The following is a 24053-nucleotide window of genomic DNA, read 5'->3' as shown; positions in this document are numbered from 1 at the left end:
AAAAATAAATAAAATATTATACATAGCACATTGTTTTGATTTAAAGCAACGCAATCTAAAACTAAAATTTATATTAAATTAAATTAGGTATAATAAATATATAAAATTAAATAAATAAAGTTAGCACTTGTATATATTATACATATATATTTATTAATAAGATGCATAAACAATACATTCTTACATTTATTTTTTACATGTTATAAAATATATTAAGTAGAAATACTATTTTTACAAACATCCAATGTATTCAGTATTCGTAAAAAGTTTTTAATATATTTTGGCATTTTATATATTTTTCGTATAATTCTACCACCTTGTTTAATTTTATTGTGAAGAAATAAACAACACTAATAATATTACTTGTATTTCGTAAATGGATTTTAATTAGTCTGGCTTATCTATATTTATTTATCTGCGAAAGAACTATAAGTAAATTTGTATCCTCCTACATTTTATTTTGAACGTTTTTTTATATTAAAAATCATTCTGGACATTTTGATTGTGGGTGTTAATGTCGCCAGATTCATGATTCGTTTGTCATGATACGTTTCAGTTCTTCAGCAGACTCGTCGGCATTGGTTGTGTCGTTGGTTACTGTGTATTTTTGGAAATATCCGAACAATCGAAATGTCTGAATTTGGTATGTCGTCAACCCATTGAATCTGTAGTACATAAAATTATATTTTCTTAAATATGTATATTTACGTGGAACTAAATATATAATATTTTGTCGGCATACATATTCTAAAAGCGATACTCGTTGGCCATGAAGCTCTTTACATAAATAAAATGCTGCTTAATCTAATATTAGGTGTACCGGAAAAGAATGTCGTTTTTTTAATAAAACAATTTTGTGCATTTAACGATTAGCCAGTGCAGGTCTTTTTTTATTTATTTCTGCATCTAAACGCTCTAGTTGATCACAATGCATTTGAGCGTTAATTGTCTGTCCGGGTTTTAATGTTTCAAAATAAATTATTCCCTTGCAGTCCGACAAAACAGACAAAATAACTTTTTTTGCAGAGAGCCCGGGCTTAGGGGTGGGTTTTGGTACCTGGCCCTTTGAAAGCCATTGTTTTTTGCGTCCTTGGTTTGAATACAACACCCATTTTTCGTCACCAGTTACAAGATGTTGTAGAAATGGAGTTTTGGTATTTAATTCCAATAACTCAGTGCACGCGTTTAGACGCTCACCTAGATTTTTCACTTAATTCATGAGGTATCCATTTTCCTTGTTTCCGCGTCTTGCTGATTTTTTTGATATGCTCTTGCTCGCTTGACCATGAACATCAGAGTTGCTCCGCGAGTTCTTGAATCGTTGAAGATGGATTTTGGTGAATCAGCTCAGTTAAAACATCGCTATCCACTTTAACAGGTCGACCACTTCCAGGGTTATTTTTTAGATCAAAATTGCCGGATTTAAATTGTTTAAATCACCTCTGGCATTTACGAACATTCAAAATATCTCCCAGTAAATCACAAATATTTTTTGTAACACGTGTTGCACTTTTTTTCTTCATGAAATGATAAAACATAAAATTTCGAATAAATTTCTCATTCGTTACAAAGCTCTCCATTGTATATAGGGTTGTAATTTTTTTTGTTTAAAAGTCCTAATACACTCCAGGTATACGTAGTCAGAGAAACAACACAGAAAACGTTGTAAAAGTTCAACTGATGAAGCACAACTGACCACTTAAAAGTGATAACAAAAAAAACGACATTCTTTTCCGGTACACCTATTATTATTTTTATTAAACATAGATATATTTATTTATTGATCATTTTTTATTATTGTAATTCACAAACAAATAGTTTTATAATGTAAAACATTGTTTTTATTATATATAAAACTTTTCCGGAAGTAATCCAAAAAGAAAGAGGACACTGAAATAGTTTTTATCCAGATTGCCTATAACATATAAATTTATATTGTAATTAATCAATAGAGTAGACATCTAATTCAATTTAAGTGTATATATTGTAGAACAGTGCATTGTTTATTGAAAATTAAATAGTAAGCTAACATTTTATTAACATCACATTTAAAAATTACACTTGCATGATGTTTATTCGCTTACATTTATATTTTTCAAAATTTTAAATGCATCTGGGTACATTTACGTAAAAGGTTATTTGAATCACACGAAATATAATCGGTAATTGTTTTTTTTTAGTTCATCCGGAAGATGATATCAAGATAACCTCACGAGCTTTTGCGTTCTGCTATCCAGATTTCAACCCGAACTGTTGGATTCCGGCCAGCAACGGTGACATACCTTTTGGTGCTGTTGTCGGCGGACATGACGGTGAAGACCTGTTCATAGCGAGGGCTTCACATGAAGGATCACTCACCCCTGGAAAGCTGATGGCATCTTATGGCTGCTGCTACATACCTTGGGGTGGCGCTGAACATGGAAAGCAAGAATATGAAGTAAATTGTTTCTCTAACATTCTTCCTTGTTGCCTCTTTTGATGACTCTGGATAGTTTTTTCTCTAATTCTCACCATAGCATAACTATAGTAAAGAGTCATGGGTTTGAATCCTGCATTTTTAATTATTTCAAACAATTTAGCTGGAGCTGACAATACTGCGACTGGTCTATATTTCCTTATACACAATTTGACACCCTTCTTATGAGTGACTTTTGTGCATTTCCATAGATCAGGAAATGATGATGTCTTGAGAATTAGATCAAAGTCTTAGAGGAGTAGCGAAACCGACTTCGCAACCTTTAAAAATTAAATCAGAAATCAAGTTCAAATACGTAACCGTCTGAGTTTTTATAGATATTGCATACTATTTAATTTATCAACAATTAAATAATAAAAAAATCAGAACGAATCAAAAATAAAATTTAAAACCCAAAAAGTTGAGGGTCCGGTTTTTACACACAATCATTAGCTGCGGTACCTCATGATTGTGAGGGACCGACAAGTAGTAAATATTGATTGTTTTAGTATCTGTATCGATAGATTCGCTTGTGGTAAATGTCTAAGTTGATTTAAATTGTACTTTCAGGTGCTTTGTGGATGTACAGTCAACTGGGTATACACAAGCGGAGGAGAAATTCCCGACAACGCTATCCTCGGTGGTAAATCTGAAAATGGCGAATCGCTTTTCATCGGTCGCGTCTCACACGGGGGCAGCCTCATCATCGGAAAGGTGCAAGCTTCTCATGGAGTCTGCTACATTTCGTATGACGGCAAAGAGCTTGGATTTGACCAATATGAAGTCATTTGCTCATAATAAACGCGCAAAAATATATGACTGATATGTCGCTTTTTAACACTTTATTTTATGCATTTAAGTTTTCAAGTAGTCATGATTGAAAAAAATTATATATTTTTACAATAAATGTATGCGAAAGCTCTATATATAAATAAAGTTGTGTAAAAAAGGTTTTGTTAGTATTGAGCAAGAAAGAGGCTTTTAATAAACTAAATTAATTAAACATATCTGACGTTGCCTGAGATTAAGATTTATCGAAAATAAACATATACTTAGTTTATGGAAGCCAATATTATTTTCACAGCTGGGGGGAGGGGCAGGTGGAAGCACTTTCCCACCTTGTATTTGGTCAGAAAATGCATGTCATTTAATGGAATACTATGAATCTTAATGAAATCGAAATTTTAAAAAATACTAATTACCAGCCAATTTTTGCCCCCCCTCCTCCAAAAAACAGCTGAAATAACGTCCCTGATTCAAAACCATAAATTCTCTGGTTTTCCCTTAAAAAAATTTCTCAAATCTATCCATAAAATATATTTTTTAATATATATATTAGTATGTCATTTCAGTTAAATCATATAGGAATACATTTTCACCGGTAGATTTATATTCTTACCTGTGTAAATATAATTTATCTGGCAGGTATAATTATATTATTTCAACTTTTCTATACGTATGGGCCTGCCGAGAGGGGGAAGGGGGGAATATTTCCGAATATTCCCGGATGTTTATACTTTAAGAAAAAAAAATGTTTCAGTTCATAATTATTTTTATTGCATTTTTTTATTAATTATATTTAGCAATTTGCTTCTAAATTTGAGTCGTAACTTATTTTGCTTAATATTATACTTATTTAAAGTAAAAAGAAATACATAGAAGCGCAAATTTGTCCTTTTGCCTCAAATGTCTAGTCCCGGCTCTGGTAGAGTTCACGGCTAAAACGTACCTGGTTTATTTATAATTCGAATAATTGTAAATAAACAAGATACTTTTAGTGACTAATTCTCAATTCTATACACGAATATATGTACTTAAAAATTAAAATGTTTGAGTGAATAGCTTATTTGTTATTACTTAATCATCTATATTTTTTGTATCAAATTTATATTTTTTTATTTGTTTTAAGAAATCAACTTTTTTTTTCTCTATTTCACCACATACAAAAATTAAAAAACAAGTACATCTGGACGCCATCATGTAAATAAAAAGATACTGATCATCAAAATCTTCAAATGCATCTACAGCTATAACGAGAACTTTAAATTCTAATCCTAAAACCTGGAAAGGTTTAGATAAAAGAAATTTATTGCTATTAGATTCTTCGATGAATATTTTAAAGCTACTTGATGCAATAATTGGTGTATAACTTGAGTTTGGAACAAATAAAGATTCTACTGCTTTATTAATATTTTCCGGTGAAAATTTATTTTGAAAATCAGCATTATCCAACGTTAATAAAACACATATGTCAGACGCTTTTATACCCTTCGTTGAATTTAGATCCACTAAGCATTTAACTAAGGCATTAAACACCAAACAATTATGCTTATTGTCATTGCAAATTTGTTGAGTGAATGTATCAGAATTAATCCAAAATATAGAAGGACCGTTAATATTATGAGCTAGAGTACTTTCAAAATTTTCTACTGGTGGTAATGTCCTTGCAGGATCACCGTTATTGCAAAAATTACATAAAGCGTTTATGTAATCATAAATCGTTTTTGGATTTCTTACAACTTTTGATAGAGTAATATCAGGCGTTTTATATTCTTTAGGTGATACATTTGTGAGTTTTATTTGTTCTATGTTGATAAAATACCAATAATCTCCAAAAATGCGTTCTTTTTCTTGCTCGTCATACAGTTCAAGATGATTATTATAAAAATCTTCATCGTATTTAATCAATCTTTTGTCTAAAATAGTGTAAGGTGTTGTTGAGCAAAATATTGAAAGATCACATTCATCCATAAATACATGTCTATATAAACTGTAGTTGATATTAGATGAATCTTTTTGTACGATAACATCTACATGTTTATCTATATTTTTCTTCTCTAGCTTTTTACTAAAATCATAGCTGAAAAAGTTTTAAATGATACTTTAATAAATAAATAATATGTAGATATATAAAATATAAATAGTAATTAATATTAACCCCAATTCTCCAAACATACACATATAGAGTGCCTTGTTTTCATTATTCAACAATCCATGTCGATGTAAGCTCTCAAGTCTGTGTAATACTAATAATGTTTTTCCTGTTCCTGCTCCTCCATGTATTATCGTAGGGAAGCCGTCACTTTTTGGCTGTATGTTGTGCAAAACATGCCCTTGTTCTGGTGTAAGCAATGCCAACATTCCATCATGGATTTCGTTGACAAATATACCACAACTTAGTACAATATATCTAAAAAAGTATTTAATTAATAACTAAAATTATTATTGAATTAATATTTATTTTACGTACCTTCCGAATAGTTTATAAAAATCTTCTTCTTCAATCCTTTTACCGCACAAAACGTTCTCCCTAAACCAATGATTAAAATCTTGTTGATCAGAAAGCGTGTCAGTAAAAACATGTTTACCCTTTTCCTCTTTCCACCGCATCATTTCTTCACCTCTCGGATTTTTTGTATACATCGTCAAGAAAGGCCAAAATAAATATGTATTTATTTTATCTTCTGGAACATCAGTAGCGTGCATAATGATCTCTAAATGATCCTTGATTTGGTTTTGGCCGGTGCGTTTATTACTTTTGATAGTAGATTCGTTGCTTTTTGCTAATTTAGACACATTATCTTGTGCTTTACCTGCTAATGAATCACACGAGGACTTTATTTCTATCAATGATATGAAGTGTTCTCCTGTAAAATAAAATCGATTATTTGTATTGTTTAATCGCATATTTTATGAAAACAATAAGCACTATTCCCACCGTTGAATTTATTAAATACCACTAAATCATGCTCCCTGGGCAACAATTGTCCGTTTCTCTCTTTCATATATGATCTTCCAGCGTATGCAATACCTTGAAAGCAGACTTGCCATAGAGATCCTTTTGCTGTATCAGTTATAGGCAGTTTGAGAGCAGATATTCTTTCGTGTGATATACGTTCAGCTTCAGCTCCTTGTGGTTGTCCATGAGGTACGTATGATATTGGTATGGAATAGCACAAGCATTCATTATTATTTTCAGGAGGATAAGGGAAATGTCTCTCTCTATACCTGAAATAAATTAAATTGCTGAGTGAAAGTGATAGTTTTGTTGGAACGAAACAAAAAAAAACTGACTTCCTACTTAACCGTGATTTTATTTTTTAAATGTAATAATTATATTTTCTATGTAATTTGTTTTTAAATAGAAAATTATTCATTATATGCGACAAAGAATTAATGCTTGATAGGACTGAATTTTTATGTACAATTTATACATTTGGTGGTTTTATACACATACATATGTATATGTATGATATTATGAACGTAACACATTCATAACTTTGACCTTTAATAACTTTTCCTCGTCTTAATTCACAGCCAAAAATATATTTTGCGGTTTTGATAAAACCATATAAATAAGTTGCTTTTATATTTTTTAATCCTGCATATTCAGCCTTGAACTCATGCTTGTCTATAATTGTGAATTTTATCTCATCTCTTCCAAGAAGACTGAATAATGAGCACGTTCAAAATTTTTATCGATTCGATAAACTCTATTTTTAATTTTACTACACTTTAAAATATATTATATACGTTGCTCTACTATTAAATTAACCACATTTATTAACCAAAACAATTGAATACTGTAAATTATTATTCGAAACTTACTTTTGTATCTCTACATCGAATGGTTGTCCAAGCGAATTATCTTTGACGTCTTCAGAGGAAGGCAAATAGATCCTTTCAAATGAGATCTTCTTATTCCAATTTTCATTCATGATGGTTGTTTTGAATAAAACTATATATACAAATTGAACGAGCGAATGAGAACAGAACTCGCGAAAGACTGATTAATATGCAAACTGCGAGTATGTAGCGACAAAAAATCTCTAAATTCGTTAGCATGGCGCACTGTGGTCAGTTTAGCATATCTGTGGCTAAATATTATTTTTTAATATTTATTTATAATTTAATTTAAAAAACAATATTTTTAGAGTACCATTAATGCTAATTAGTATTTACAACATCACGAAAAGGGGTTATCGCGTCGTCTTACAGTCTAAAAATAAGTATTCTGATCAAAACTCGTACGAAGGGCGATGATCTCACAAAGCAAGAATATAATATATAACAATAATATAAATCAAATTTTATTCTGCTGATTCGCATGCGTAATTTATTTTTAACGAAATGGGTTCTTTGATCACCAAAACAAAGATAAAGCCGTCGGCCGGTTAAAGTAATAGAAAAATGGCAAAAAATGTTGGTAATTAAAATACTTACGAGAAAGTATACGTATTTTCAAACATCTGGCATGAACAACTTCAGAAAGATTTTTTTATATGAGTGCCTTCATTTATTACTTAAGCAAATATGATGTGAGTTCCAGTGTTGAAAATTTGTAAACAAATTTTTGTAATTCCCTAATAAAACCTTCCAAAAAGTAAAAAGAAAAACCGCATTTACTTATGCAGCGTTATAAAAAGGGCAGTGGCTGTAAACCTTTTAAAAATATTCGTACAAATTTTATATTATATAATAAAAACTACTTTATAAAATTTCTCGAGAAATGAGAATTCTCAATTTGAGATTTTTCTCGAGAAATTCTCGAGAAAAAAAACACTGACTAATTGATTTGCAAATGGTAAAATAATATTTGCGAATGGTAAAATTAGAATACTATGTAACATTCATGTTATATATGATAGTATCAATTGTAAAATTGCCAAGTACAAATATTTAGCATTTGTTATGTCAATGTTTTAACACAAGCAATATTTTCTCTGTTAAATTACTAAATCAAATACTGTGCGACGGAATTCGGCTCGCTTTTTTTATCGCTATGCCACATTGAGTCATCGCAAGTTTTTTTATCTGTTTTTATTAGCTCTCCGCAGTTAAAAAATTACCATTGGGATAGTGCTAAACAGATACAATATACATACATATGTGTAATTTAAAGTGTGCGCTTATAACAAAATTTAAAAATATGCCAAAATAACTAATTCTTTAATTTTTATATTTTTGAGAAAAAATTACAAAATAAAACGTATTTTTTTCTAAAACATACAATTTTAGCATATATCTCCATCTATTACGAATCGCAAATTGTTTTAAATGTTATATACTCTGATTTATAATATATGTATTGTTAATATTATACAACTTGATATGATTGAGACCCAATTATTATGCTGCAACATAATTTGTCAATCACCGGAATCAGGGCCGGCCCGAGGGACAGGCAGTACAGGCGATCGCCTGGGGCGCTAGATCTTGTGGGGCGCCGTGATAGCAAATAAAGGCGCAATATTCACTTAAAATTATCAAACAATATTGTTAAATAATATAATCTGATATTTTTTTGCATACACTACTGTGTACTCTTTAGATTATTCTAAATAAAACTACAAATTCTTAAATACCCACAATCGCAAAAAAGAGTATGGTGTCAAATACGTGTAATATTAAATTACTTTAATTTGAATTATATTTTTACGCTCATGTAATAAGTTATTAAAGTATTATTAGGGTGGGGGGGGGCGCAAATTTAGTTTTTGCCTGGGGCGCTAAATAGCCTAGGGCCGGCCCTGACCGGAATCGACTTTTGTATATGAACATTCAGATCTATTATATATGGTCCTGACCTATTTTTTAAAATACTTTATAATTTAATACTCCTTCTTGTTCTACCAAACTATTATATAACTGTTTAGCGCTATCCATGCAAATTAAGCATCCTAAAAATCCTGTTTTTATTTTACTACAAATTACTCTTTCGCCATTATGGTGAAAAGATATTATGTATTTTTTACATATTCAAAAAATCTGAAACAATCTAAATGGTTTACTTTACATAAAGGTTTTTTAAAATTGAACCGCTTTATATTGTTATTGCTATATATTATATTGTTTGTTTGTAAGATCAACGCCCTTCGTACGAGTTTTAATCCAGCATAGTTATTTTTAGGCGTGATTACTCCTTTTCGTGATACTGTAATACTAAATAGCATAATTATAAAAATAGGGGAATCTCCCTTTTTCCTCAGCATTTCGACAAATAAGTTTAAGCCATACGGTCAGTCATCTGACCGATAAATACCGATTTTCATCGAGTAGTCGCGAATTTTTAACATTATAAATTCGCGGCTACTCGAATAAACATCCTTAACGATCTTGTTTTAGTACTCTCAAGAATTTGTCATCCTTTTTTTAATTTGACCTGTAGCGCATGTGGTTTTGAGGGCTACAAAATTAAAACGACCTTTTTGAGAGGTGGCAGAGATGCGGGGTGTTAGACAATAGTCAAGGTGAGAGAGGAGAAAAATGTATATATTACCAGTTGTTAAAAAACCACCCGCTTCACAAGTTGAGCAATGGTGTGGCAACACTGGGAACTGTCAGAACACCGCCACAGACCTTTTTTCAAAAAATCTCAAATGTCCTTTTTCCAAAAAATCTCAAATGACCTTTTTTCAAAAAATCTCAAATGACCATTTTTTAGAGCCCGGGGCGCTGAATATTTTCGGGCCGGCACTAGCTCGGAATATCCCTCATGGTTCTTGAAAACAAAGTCTTTTGTATAAGATCGTTCAGTAAAAAAATATTTGCTGCAGGCAATCTATCTTTTATTGCCAGCACGCATTCAGTAAAATTTATTCAAATTTAGATAATAATACCTATTTATCTATAGGCGGCTTCCATAAATGATATGTTAGGGACGGTGATGGTGACGGGTGGCAATTATACACAGATTGAGCCGCTACAGTAATATTTTATTGGTTATATGAGTTGTTTACATGGTTATTTAGTGGACGCGAGACGACGCATCCGAACGCCCGGAAGATTGCCAGTGTAGAGAATAACGGTCAGGCCAGTGCTAATCAAGTGCCGATCAGTTTTGGCCATAACAAATCTAGGCTCCCACAATATCATAGATTCAAGGGGGCAATTGAATTGTGACAGCGTGAAATAAACAGGAGTCTGGCTCAATGACATCTTGTGAAATAGGGGGAGTTGGAGTTAATAAATTACAAAAAACCTGTGACATACTTTATGGAAACCGTCATAAGTAATAAATATTCAGCTTTTGAACATATTTGTAAATACTATTTCCAATAAAAATATGAATTATAAAACATGGTCGTACAGTGACACTACTAGGACCAAACCAATATTCCTACAAATTCTTAAAAACATATATACAGCCTAAATTAAGTGATTTATACCTCACCCTTAATAATTTAAAAACATAATTCTTATTTTCTTAAAACAGCATTATGACACATCCTTCTTTTTACATCGAGCAAGAGTAAATTAAAATAAATTCATTAAATATATTTTTGTCAAATTAAGGTAATAATATGTTTTTAATAAATAATATATATTTGGCTTCTTACCTTACTTGAAAATAATATTAAACATAACTGATTGAATAAAACTGCTAATTATAAAACATGATCGTGCGGTTTTACTGTTAGGACCAAAATTCTCATTTGACAGTTCAAAGAAATTGACAGTTGGAAATAAAACGTTATTTTTATAATCCATTAAAACGGGTTTTAAGTAAATCGCATAGCATTTAATATGTGAAATTATATCACATTATAAAAATACATACATGATATTATTTTTAAAACCAGACTTTAAAAATCAAGACATTATAATCGATTCTCCGAACGAAATTTAACGCGAATTAAAGGTAAACAATAATCAAAGTAGTAAAAATAATAATAATCATAAAACGTTTTGTTTTAGATTGAAAACAAATATGGAAGGCAATAAGGAGAATAATGACGGAGGAAACGTTTACGTTAAAGTGACCAGATGTGTGCTGGTGGGAACTAAAAAAAGGTGAACCTCAGACATTTTATTTGTTTACAACCCCATGCATTTATAATGTATATAAAAAATCATTATAAAATACTTGATCGAAAAACGTTATTAAAAAATAAATTAAAGCACTTTTTTCCTGTATATATGTAAACATAAAAAAACAGTCTCAATACAAAAATGAGTTTGTAGTTACAATAATAATATTAAAAATAACTATCAATATAAAAAATAATATTAAACTGTATATAAATAATAAATAACTTTTACATATCTTTCCGCAGAGTGAATATTGTATAATATATTCATTATTTAAACTATTCTTATTGTATAAGTTCTTCTTTGAAACTTTTTAACAAAAAATTAGAAGCAATTTGATAATGGATGCAGGTTTGGGAAGAATTTATATAAAATGTAAATAAAAAGAATGTAAATAAAACCTTCAAATTTATTTTTATACCATAAAAGTAACATTGAGAACTAAATTTCTTCACTTACCATCTCCGGTGCCTATTTCCTTTGAGATGTTGAGCCATGCTTCTGCTTTCTTTTAACATTTTTTTATGATTATTGTCATTTCAATCATATAAAAATGCCTCTCGTATCAATTTGATTAGTTTTTATGCATCTGCCATTGTAACGGTCACGCGTTCTTTGTAGTGGCGAGAATAGAATTCCAGAATGTGTGCGTTCTCATTGACCGTTGCCCATTACAGTTTTATTTTTGCGGATTGTCCTAGGAATTTTATTATACAAATTTACACCTCCGTTTATAATTCCCCTAGCCGTACTCGTTTTCTTATACCTAACTATCCTTAAATTTTATTAAAATACTCTGGTAACATATTTTTTTCTAACTTGTATATAAATACTAAAACATTCATCTTCAATATTTCTTGAACATTTAACCATTCCAATCTATCAATCATACTTCTATAACTAGTAAATCTATTTTTATTTAAGACTACTCTCATTGCCCTATTTTGTAATTTTTGCAATATTTGTTTATCTAATTTATTAAACATTTCTAATATTGTCGCACAACAAGTAAAATGGGGCAATATGATACTATTGTAATTTTTTTTTATGTTTATACTTAACATATATTTCATTCTGGATAATATACCTATTTTTTTCATATGTAATTATAATGTTTCTTAAAATTTAATTTTCTATCTACAATTACTCCTAAATATTTTATATTATCAACTATTTCTATAATGGAGTTATCTATAACTATTTTTATATTATTATCTAACATTTTATTATAATTAATAAACATAAATTTTATTTTATTCTCATTTAGTTTAAGTACAATTGTTTTTAACCATATTTCTATTATACTTAATTCATTATTTAAATAATCTACAACTTCTTTAATATTATCACCTATGCAATGCATTAATGTGTCGTCCGCAAATAGATGTATTTTGCACTTTTTTACATTATTACTATATCATTAATATATAATATAAATAAGAATGGTCCCAATTTAGACCCCTGCGGTACACCGTGAGATATTAATTTCTCTTTAGAATATGCATAATTTATTTTAACTTTTTTTTTTAAATAATTAATAAACCATCTTAAAACTATTTCACTTATACCGATATTCTCTAATTTCTTCAACATTATTATTCTGTTTATTATTTCGAAAGCTCTCTTGAAATCCAAGAAAACTGCTCCAGTGATTTTGTTTGTATCCTTGGCCAACAAGCCAACAACCAATCATTTATCACTACTTGAAATGCAGTCTCAGTGGAATGTTTTTCTCTGAATCCCGATCTTTGTTCACGTAGGATGTTTTGAGAAATAATAAAATCCCTTAATTGTTTAATTACTACTTCTTTCATCACTTTTTCTATACAAGGCAAAAAGTTGATTGGTCTCATTTTCTCAACCTTTTTACTAGTTTGTATTTTAGGTATAGGTACAATAGTAGCAATCTTCAAATTTTTAGGGATTTCTCCTTCGGAGAGTGCTTTATTTACTAAATAATTTAATTTAGATTATTTCCCAAGTTTCTTTATTTACATTTACATATAATTCATCAGTACTAGTTCCTTTTTTAATTTATATATTATGTTATGATTTTTTTCTAAAGATACTGATTTAAATTTACTAAATTTTACATTCAATGCTTATATTGTACTAAATAATTAAACTTAAGTATTGAATTCACAATCTCTTCTATATTCTCAACGTAGTATGTAATCATTTTTTCTGCTATTATATGAGGATCTTTATATATATTTCCATCAATCTCCATATTTATTATGAGTTGGATTAATTATTTTTTTAAATTGTTTTCCACGTCTTATTTGGAACATTTTTTATTTCAACTATCGACTTTTCATACCATTTTATATGATTATGTTTATAATATGATTGATGCTATTCTAATACCAAATTTACTGTTAATGTTATACTGTATATTAGAAAAATATCAATTATATAAACTATTTTACAATAATAAAGATAAGACATATCGGTCCATCCGGTAAAAATTTCTATATTATTATATTTAGCATATAGATCTCCAAATAATACATTTTTTACAATATTTCAGAATGGAGTTTTGATAAAATGATATATACTATTTTAATTTGAGACTAAAATTTCAATTGTAACCATTGTCAACTCTCGCGTATTGTAAACTTGAAAGCATTATACAATTTTATAATCTTCTGTAATATATATATAAGCAAATTCATATATTAAAATTATCGCTCGGTTACAAGTGATTCTGAAATATTGCTTTGCCATTTTTTTATCTTACTATGACAAAATTTAATTTTGACTTTAAAATTGATATATTATAACCAAAATTACAATAGTTTCGTCTGCAGTCTAATATAAGTTATTTAAAAATATTTTTAAATTCATCAACCATTAAAATATTTCGATAGCCTCTTTTTTACATCGTCTGTGTTTTGAATTTTTTCTCAGTCTATGAAGTGTTGCATCGATCGAAATAAAAGCAAGGTCTGGGGAATTAGGTGAATGAGATAAAACCTTCCAACTAACGAAGACGCGCATTGTTTTAACCTTAAAAAAGACAACAACTATATTTTTCTAGTAGAAAGACAATGCAACCAGAATCTTCGTTTAAAATTTTAAAAGGGCAATAATATTTACAACATGTATATTTTTTTATTTCAAAGTTGTAAACGGAGATTCGGGAAACAGAGCGTGACTAATCTGTCAAACAAAATTCTCCGACTCAATTGTATTTATTTTACAGCTGTTATAAACCATTTCCCAAAACAATAATAGCCATAGAAATTGATGCGTCGAATGACGTCCCTTAAAAATAAACGAAACAATAAATTAGTTACACGTCTTTTGTCTAGCAATGTCTTCCAAAAACGTGTGACAAATTTCAAGGGAAAGGAACCCAAAGGATTCGTTTTTAACAACGTCGAAAGAATATAATAATATAACCTCAGCTTCATCTCAGCTTCAATAAAATTGAAAGTTAATCAGATAAAATTGATCTTTCTTCGGTCATTCTTCAATAGCTAGTTTAAATTGGTTTACAGTATCGATGAAAATATGCATGCTTTTTAGGCAGCCCTCGGCTACCGCTTTTGTCAATTGTCTAGGACATAGGTAATTAAAATGTATTGAAATTGTGTTATCCGTACCCGATGGTTTACAATATTTTTTGTTAAAATTCGTCCCTTAAGTGATTTTATGACCTGAGCCATTTCCGCTCGCCTTTATTTGTGCCAAAGTTGCCGCCATCCGTAGGTATATCGTTTAAAAGATCTAAATATGGTTTTATTACTTTATGACCCATCAGTCACTCAATATTTTTACCGTTGAAAATGTATTTTATGCCATTTTTTCATCAAAAACAGTGAGATATCATATATTGTAAACTAAATTCGTGTGTTAAAAATAATTGTAAACCGTGTAATTCATTATTGTTTCGGCGTCAATCGCTATTTGTTATTCTTCTAGTACTGTAGGAATAGGCCTTCATAATATGCTTGTTTAGTTGAAAAGCAGAATCACCTAAAAACACGTAAAGCTGATGATTCAGACAGTTTGCGTTTGTATGGATCTGGTATTCGAACACGTGCTTAGGATTAGTCCATGGGATGGTTAAATAATAGTATGAAAAGATTTTATGTTTTTTTCTCTGTGACCCATGGATATCGTAAAAAGATCCGGTATTCAGAGACACTGCAATAAATCAATTTCACGTCTTTGTCTTTACATCATAGATTCTCAAACTTCATTGATTCATGGCCCACTTTTCAACGACATTATTTTTGATCGTCTACCTTTGCTGAACTCTATTTCTATCTCATTTAATATTAAATTATAAACGTAGCAATTTATATACAGTGTTTTTCATTTCACTAAAATATGCAGTTTTAGAATTTAAATTAATTTTTAAAATAAAAGATCTAAGAATTAAAATTATGAAATTATTTATTAAAATAAAACAGCAAATGCACTATTGATTTTTAAATTATTGGTTACAAATATTAAAAAAAGGTAATATTTTTTTGCAATACAAATAAATATTTTTTGCTATTTTTACAGTACTACTTATAAAATTAAAAATGCTATATATTAAATTTAAAATATTAATTAAAATTTGCTATTTAAATTAATGTTTGCAACTTACATATATATATATATATATACTATTTATATTAAAAATTTGCAACTTAAAATAATAAATGCTACTTACAAAAATATGAATAATTTATGAAAATAGTATTCGTAATTTGAAAAAAATAAGTAAGTAACGTAACCCTAACGGTATTCAAATGCCCGGCTAAATTCATGACCCGGTTCTCGGATATTTTTGTAATACATACTTAATCGAGTACTCGGTTCGGTTCCGGGTAATTTTTGCCTACAGAGATATAATTTATAATATATACGTATACTATTAATTAAAATATTTGATTTTCCTATTTTGCTTAAATAGTATTGAATTAAAAAAAAAAGTTTGAGTAGAAAATTAAAACCGAAAAAATGACGCGTCGATTAAGTGTTTTAACTTTTTAACTAACTAACTTTTTTCCATTTAAATACAGAGGGCATACTCAACATCATAACAATAACTAATTGTATATTAAGGTAATTAAGAAAATAGTATTAGATACTTAAATTGAAATTATTTGTGCTCAAGATTTACGTAAAGAAAAATCGTCTAATGGTTTAAAAATAATATTAACATATAAAAGATATATCATTATAAGGTTGAAGCTGGTAATGGGTGGTATTGACAATTTGTAAATGCTCGGAGTCGCGATCGCGTCCCTTATTCATATACGTCGGGCCCAGAATGTCGTTGCTTGAGAGCTTGCTATTCACACGGATGTTTTCGGCGATGATTACGAGGAACTGGAAAATTTTAAATGGAATGGGCTCATCATATTTTTAAATATTTAATTGTATAATTTAACATTTCGTGTGAGTCTTTAATAATATGTTTGTTAAAGAGTGTGTATGATATGTATATAAGCGTATGTTTGAATTAGTCTTGTTCAATTATACATTAAGTGAAACTTTATTTTGTAATGCCGCATTGGGGCAATCTGTCAAGTCATGATGATCAGATTTATAATAAAAAATAAAATAATTAACACATAATTTTGGAGTTTGGGAGCCGATTAAGTGTAACTGGTTAGCCAAATACTGTCGGGCTCCAAAATTTTGGTAATAATTCTTTGTAATGGATCTTTATTCGACCAATCACGTGCAGGATTATATCGACCAATTAGATTTCAGAAGAAATCCACTTTACCTGGCGAAGAAACGTCCTTTATGTGCGAGAGCTTTTATGTTGGTTGCATAACAAAAGCCTTTGCTATTTTCAGGTTTATGGCCATTATATGGTCGGTCATAATATAGCTCTGTCATAAATAATCGCGCATTATATGTATTAATTAACAATGTGTGGTATTAAAAATGCGTGGCCATTTTAGAAACTTCTTGATGCAACAATAAAAATAAGCGTTTTACCAAATTAATTAAATAAATCTTTGAACATACGTTTGAATAAAATACATAATGATGATTTTTAATAATGGTCATGCTCACAATTAAGAGCTCTCGTTAATTAAAAAAAAAACAATAGCTAAAGAATCTTAAATTCAAATGTGTGCTTCTACGTCCTAAAAAACGTATGTCACGTCTAATGGCCGCGACAGCGGCAAGTATTTTAGAGCAAAATTTTAGAATGTGCTTATTAAATTTAAGCTTAGGGTTTAGGTGTACAAATAAAAATTTAAAGCTCAATGTTCATTCTATACTACTACGCCGTTTACTTTAGATTTTATTTTAATTTTCCACCCCTTAACTTTTTTCTTATTGAATTTACTGTGGTCCAATTTATTTAATCACAAAAATTAAACTTCTTAATTATTATTTAAATATCATTTATTTGGGGTATACTCTATACCAGGTCTCGGCAAGCTTTTTTGGCTGCGGGTCAAAATAATTCAAATATGACTATGAAAAAAACTATTCGGGTCAGTGAATATTTTTGGTCCTAACAAACATATATGGGGTCTAGTCGTGACATCGTAACACGTTAAAAAAATGATATTTGCAGAACTGAAATGGGTCACTTCAAATCATCAAACGAGTCACTTGGTGACCCGCGGGGCATAGGTTGCCGAGCCCTGCTCTATACCGTTCCAGATGTTGGGACCACTACCTGAAAAAAAACCTAAGAATGTTTCTCTCTCTCTCCTTGTATATATTAATTAGTTCTCTCAAAACTCTCAACATATTTTTAATCACATTTTTTCTAAATTTAAATGAACTTAAATTAATAATAATATATACATATCCAGTGGCGTTCCGTCCATACATGCGGTAGATTCAAAACGTCAACCCGCATGCACGGTTGATGGCGAGCGACTCAGCCGTTACACGTGCTCGTGTTTATAGTCGATCAACCGTGCATGCGGGTTGACGTTTTGAATCTACCGCATCTATGGACGGCACGCCACTGATACATACATATATGTATATATATACCTTGATATCTTCATACATATTCAATAGTGATAATGACTTTAATTTAAATGTAATTAAAATTATATTTTTTATTATGTATTAATATATGTAATATTTTCGTATCTAGATTCGATACTTATATCATCTAAGTGCATTTTAAATTTATATTATTTTTTCTATTGTATAGTGATGTAATATAAATCTTTTACATGGGCATTCTTTTGCTATGGGTCGTAAAGTAATAAAACCTTGTCACCAAAATCTTATTTCAAATGTTGGCGGTAACTTTGGCGCAAATTAATAACTTATCCAGATCAGAAAATCACAGACAAAAACACTGTAAACCGTCGTTAACATCTGTTTTTTAACACCACACACGATCGAATTTGTCCGCCGGACATCCGTCTCGGACAGATCCGTGCGTGTGTATATATATATATATATATATATATATATATATATATATATATATATATATATATATATATATATATATATATATATATATATATATATATATATATATATATATATATATATATATATATATATATATATATATATATATATATATATATATATATATATATATATATATATATATATATATATATATATATATATATATATATATATATATATATATATATATATATATATATATATATATATATATATATATATATATATATATATATATATATATATATATATATATATATATATATATATATATATATATATATATATATATATATATATATATATATATATATATATATATATATATATATATATATATATATATATATATATATATATATATATATATATATATATATATATATATATATATATATATATATATATATATATATATATATATATATATATATATATATATATATATATATATATATATATATATATATATATATATATATATATATATATATATATATATATATATATATATATATATATATATATATATATATATATATATATATATATATATATATATATATATATATATATATATATATATATATATATATATATATATATATATATATATATATATATATATATATATATATATATATATATATATATATATATATATATATATATATATATATATATATATATATATATATATATATATATATATATATATATATATATATATATATATATATATATATATATATATATATATATATATATATATATATATATATATATATATATATATATATATATAAATATACTAAAAAATCGCTTCATAAAAAAGCTTAAGTCAACGACAAATTGCGAAAAACGTTAGTGTCCAGATGTGGGGTGCAAAAATTATCAAAATATTATGATTCTAATAAAAGATAATTCCTTTGGGAAAAAATCTACATTACTTATAAGTAAGACATTTCATAGCTAAAACCTGGAACCAGCATAAAAAAAAAATTATAAATGCTATCTCTACCTTTAACATAGTGTCAAAATCGATACTGAGGCTTCCTGATAATTTTTAACGTCGGAAGGTCAAAACTTTTGGGTCGTTTCCTGATTTTAGACAAAGGATACGTATAATTACACTATTCAGTGAACGAGACAGTGCATATATATATATATATATATATATATATATATATATATATATATATATATATATATATATATATATATATATATATATATATATAAATATACTAAAAAATCGCTTCATAAAAAAGCTTAAGTCAACGACAAATTGCGAAAAACGTTAGTGTCCAGATGTGGGGTGCAAAAATTATCAAAATATTATGATTCTAATAAAAGATAATTCCTTTGGGAAAAAATCTACATTACTTATAAGTAAGACATTTCATAGCTAAAACCTGGAACCAGCATAAAAAAAAAATTATAAATGCTATCTCTACCTTTAACATAGTGTCAAAATCGATACTGAGGCTTCCTGATAATTTTTAACGTCGGAAGGTCAAAACTTTTGGGTCGTTTCCTGATTTTAGACAAAGGATACGTATAATTACACTATTCAGTGAACGAGACAGTGCCAATTGTTTTCTAGACGTGTGACGATGATCATAAATAAAGGTACTTGTGCGGCTAAGAAGTTTTCGCTACGATAATTAACGCAAATGGTTTTCGAAAGTCCGCATATATATTGTAAGCTTAGCTATTCAAACTCTTGGGTCTTCCGAAAAGACGTATTTCTCTCGTATTTTTGTTTGAAACTCTTTACTGGACAGATATCTCGTACAGATTCTAATCTTTCGTGGAAATCTCATATAGATAAACTATATATCTTTTGGCGCCCGCCTTTCAGGGGGCGCGGTTTTTAGCGGAAGCCATGAAACGGTGAGGCGGGTGCTCCAGAAATAATATGACGGTACATCTAGCGACTCAACTGCAAATCTCTTTTTATTTGCTAAATTACTTCATATTTATAGTAAATATTTAATTCGATACAGGTGTGAATAATGATAATTACATATTAATGCGCAACACGTGTAAATAATTAATTATATAAATTTGTAACATAATAATTTATTTGTTGCGATTCGAATTTATTTTTATTAAAATATTATGAAAATATTGATCCCGAACTTAAGCAGTCGATATTTATGGGTCCCAACATATCTATATTTAAATATTAAAAATAAATAACTAATTTATAAATTTATAAAGAGCCCTGCAATTTCGTACGTAGTACGCAATAAAACTTAAAAGCCGGCAAAATCGCGTAAAATAATCGTATGTTTTAAAAATAGATACTCTTACTGAGCACTAAATAATATTTCAATGCCAAAAATCCTCATTGGAATAAATCCGGAAGGGTGCTGTTTATATAATATATATGCATGACATAGACATGAATAAATGTTTCAAATGCAATATATTTTAAAGAATTTGTGGCAAACTTCACAGAAATGCTTGAGGGATGTGTAATTCATTGGCAGATCTAATTTATAATTATGTAGCTCTTTTCTCAATTTAAATTTAATATTTATAATCGATTTTCTCTCTAGCATTTTTTTGGTTACTATTATTAGTTCATATTTCGGAAGAGTAGTTTTAGGCAAAATTTTAATTTTCATATACAGTAGATCACTTAATAACACGATAAATTAGGAACGTGCTATTTGAGTGCGTGTAGTTGGGGACAAGAAAATACTCGTTTTTTTTTCCAATACGTACGTACAAATCAGGTGCGTGTGGTGAGATATCTTCCCTTTGACTTGCTCACAAGTGACGGGCATCCAAATAGCACGTCTATGTATATAAACTTTAAAAATCTTTTTATAAATATAGAATTTTAATGTTACGTTCGGTCTTGTACCGCCACTGGATGCGCAGAAGGGCGTCACAGAAGGTTATAAATGCTCCCCCTCCTGAACGGTGTGTCAGTTAGCCGACGGAGCTCGAGAGAGCGGTTGTTCGCTTCGCGTAGTTTGTGACAGTAGTTCTACCTCGATCTAGTTATCTTCTTTTTCTGGAGCCGTCTTCTATCAAAGGTATGTTATCAAACCCTGTTTATAAGTGATGATTTGTTGTTTATTACTTATTTTTGATTATACAACTTATCTTAAAAGCTTCCGAAGTTTTGACTGTGCAGCTATTTGTAGTTACAAATTTAATATTTACATGTAACAATACATACTGCTTTAAATCTAGTTTATTTTATATGATATTTTAAACACTTGCAACGATAATTATCAATTAATACCGTGGTACATAATAACTTAGGCAGTTTATTATTTTTAAATAGAAAAACAATTTTTTATTACAAATTCAATTGTTTTTATTATATCATTAACTGCATTATTTTGTTATTTTCTTACATTTAATATGTAAACATAGCATTCAAAATATTTTATAGCATTTATATGATTTAGAAAAATTTCGATTTTTATCAAGAATTGGAATAAACAAACTGATATTTTGTTACAATTGATATCCCGAATTAACGGCAAATATATATGTTATGGGGAATGTATATTACCAGGGAAGATATATTTTTATAATAATTGGGGTTGGTTCAGTACCGTAGCTAGTGTTTGTGCCACCCAGGGCGATGCCAAACACCCCCCCCCCCGTACAATTATCTTATACACAACTGCACGTCTTTAATGCAAGCGGCCCTTATTTAGCGCATTCAGTATACACGAACGATCATTCCATCGCGAAAATTCCGCCTCCATGCAAATTCCGCCCGGGGCAGTCTGCCCCTTACCCTATCTATCCTGCTAGTTTGGTTAATTTGCTTAGGTAATGTTTGAATTTAAACAACAAATGGACGTTTCACAACTGTTACAGTGAATTTATATTTTCACTGGTATAAATATAAGTTCAACTCAGCCAGTTAAAATGTATCAAACAATTGATTTATAATTGTATGGGAGGTCCAACCAATTGTATCGTTAACCGCTTTCCAGGCGAGCGCTCACATATGAGCGCAAAAAAGTGTACCATTTTGAGCCAGTGCAGACTTAGATTATCATTTGGAGTAGAAATCTGATCTCGGACGTGCACAACATTATTTTACGAAGTTTTTTCGGACAGTTTCTAATAAAAATATTAAAAAAATAGTTATTGTATATTTAAAAAATATTTTTTACTTTAAAGTTTGATAATGTACTATAAATTTATGAATGTCCATGTTGAAGTTCGAGGCATCATTAAACTAGGGTTCTCAATTATTCATAGTTCTCAACTATTCAAATATTGAATAAAACATGGATGAAGTATTCAAATATATTCGTAATTTTCTTCCTAATAGAGTGCAAAAAATTATCTGTCAAATAATATTTTCAATAATTATCGATAATAAAAGATGGGTATTTCCAACATTTTATATCTTTTAACTAACGAATTCTGCGAATTCGGTCATAATATACACCACCACAAATATTCTATTCACAGAGGTTTCTTGAAAGCATTTTTTGATGGGAAGGAGCGTCTTATTGTCTCTAATTTGAATCAAAGTAAAGCGCTCTTCTCGCTTCTCTCATCGCATCCCCCTGGTCCGGGTTAACGTCCGGAATCCAGGATTAAACCCTCTTCGGAGACACAATTTACCGATAAACATTTATTTTAAAACGTTATATAATCTATCAATTCCTGTACCTTTTTTTCTTCTTTAAATATTTAACGATGATAAGAATTCCAGATGGCCTGGCTTCGTTAATTGTTTTTTCATCTAGAACGGATTTATCGATTTTCCGAATCGTTTCGTTAATTATTTTGAGGGGTTTCAACAGCGGCATTTAGAAAGCTGCAAACGTCAAATACTTTGCTTGACAAAAAATAGTAAAATTTATTTTATTTTAAAACGGTATTTTAGAACAGATTTCCGAAAGCTTATCAGTTGTCAAATTAACACAATATAAAAACATCCTTAGACCGACTAAAAAAATACTAATGATAAACATTATTATGCAAATACTTTGTAATTATCAGACGGTCTCTCAACCTCTAAAAGAAAAGCTTTCAGGGCAGCTAATCAATAACGCGATTCTTCCATTCGTCTACGTTTCCTCAAAAAGCCGGTACAGTTATTATTATTATATATATATATTAATCACACATTAAAATACCTCCATGTTTTTTTTTCTTTTTAAATTTTACAAAATATGCATAACACAATACAGTGCGAATTACTGATCAGTGAGGGTGTCAAAAGAAAAATGCTTTTTTTTCATATTATTTTTTTTCATATTATTTTTTTCACTTTGACCCTTGCAGGCGCGCGTTTATATTTCTATAATACAAAGTTATTTATATAGTAAGTTATCATTATTTTAAATCACGAACAAGTTGTGTAACTACTATA

The 24053-nt window shown here is 28.9% G+C and overlaps 1 protein-coding gene and 3 long non-coding RNA genes across 5 annotated transcripts in view; 2 read left to right on the top strand and 2 right to left on the bottom strand.

Moving 5' to 3' along the window:
* Positions 1–525: 525 nt before the first annotated feature.
* Positions 526–1874, bottom strand: LOC148233533 (uncharacterized). The gene is made up of 3 exons (XR_015810446.1): positions 1743–1874; positions 743–804; positions 526–665 (listed from the first exon to the last, which is right to left on the bottom strand). It is a non-coding gene; the product is annotated as an uncharacterized LOC148233533 (long non-coding RNA).
* LOC148233532 (pfs47 receptor-like) lies at positions 555–3429 on the top strand. Its single transcript, XM_088190087.1, has 3 exons — positions 555–643; positions 2181–2437; positions 3026–3429. Exons 1-3 carry the CDS (start codon positions 631–633, stop codon positions 3251–3253), a joined length of 498 nt encoding a protein of 165 aa, XP_088046213.1. The 5' UTR covers positions 555–630; the 3' UTR covers positions 3254–3429.
* Positions 3430–3989: 560 nt separating this feature from the next.
* On the bottom strand, positions 3990–7243 carry LOC148233531 (uncharacterized). The gene is made up of 5 exons (XR_015810442.1): positions 7064–7243; positions 6174–6463; positions 5706–6102; positions 5394–5645; positions 3990–5315 (listed from the first exon to the last, which is right to left on the bottom strand). It is a non-coding gene; the product is annotated as an uncharacterized LOC148233531 (long non-coding RNA).
* A 3630-nt stretch (positions 7244–10873) lies between these two features.
* The window catches only part of LOC148233530 (uncharacterized), a 41342-nt gene continuing 28162 nt past the window's right edge, over positions 10874–24053 (top strand). Inside the window, exons 1-2 of one of the 2 annotated variants that reach the window (XR_015810440.1) lie at positions 10874–11096; positions 11153–11248. This is a non-coding gene — a long non-coding RNA (uncharacterized LOC148233530). Of the gene's footprint in view, positions 11097–11152; positions 11249–21621; positions 21736–24053 lie in introns of those variants that run through there. The other variant, XR_015810441.1, reaches the window with a different exon arrangement.

This window comes from Plectrocnemia conspersa, unplaced genomic scaffold (genome assembly GCF_051122295.1).
Source record: "Plectrocnemia conspersa isolate PC_06_02 unplaced genomic scaffold, ASM5112229v1 ptg000008l, whole genome shotgun sequence".
Taxonomy (NCBI): Eukaryota; Metazoa; Arthropoda; class Insecta; order Trichoptera; family Polycentropodidae; genus Plectrocnemia; species Plectrocnemia conspersa.
This window is presented reverse-complemented; position numbering and strand designations above follow the sequence as displayed.

What these genes read in the sequence shown, in the direction of transcription:
- LOC148233532 (XM_088190087.1), top strand. An exon ending in ATGGAAAGCAAGAATATGAA is followed by an intron (nt 2,438 to 3,025) that starts GTAAATTGTTTC and finishes TTGTACTTTCAG; the next exon opens with GTGCTTTGTGGATGTACAGT.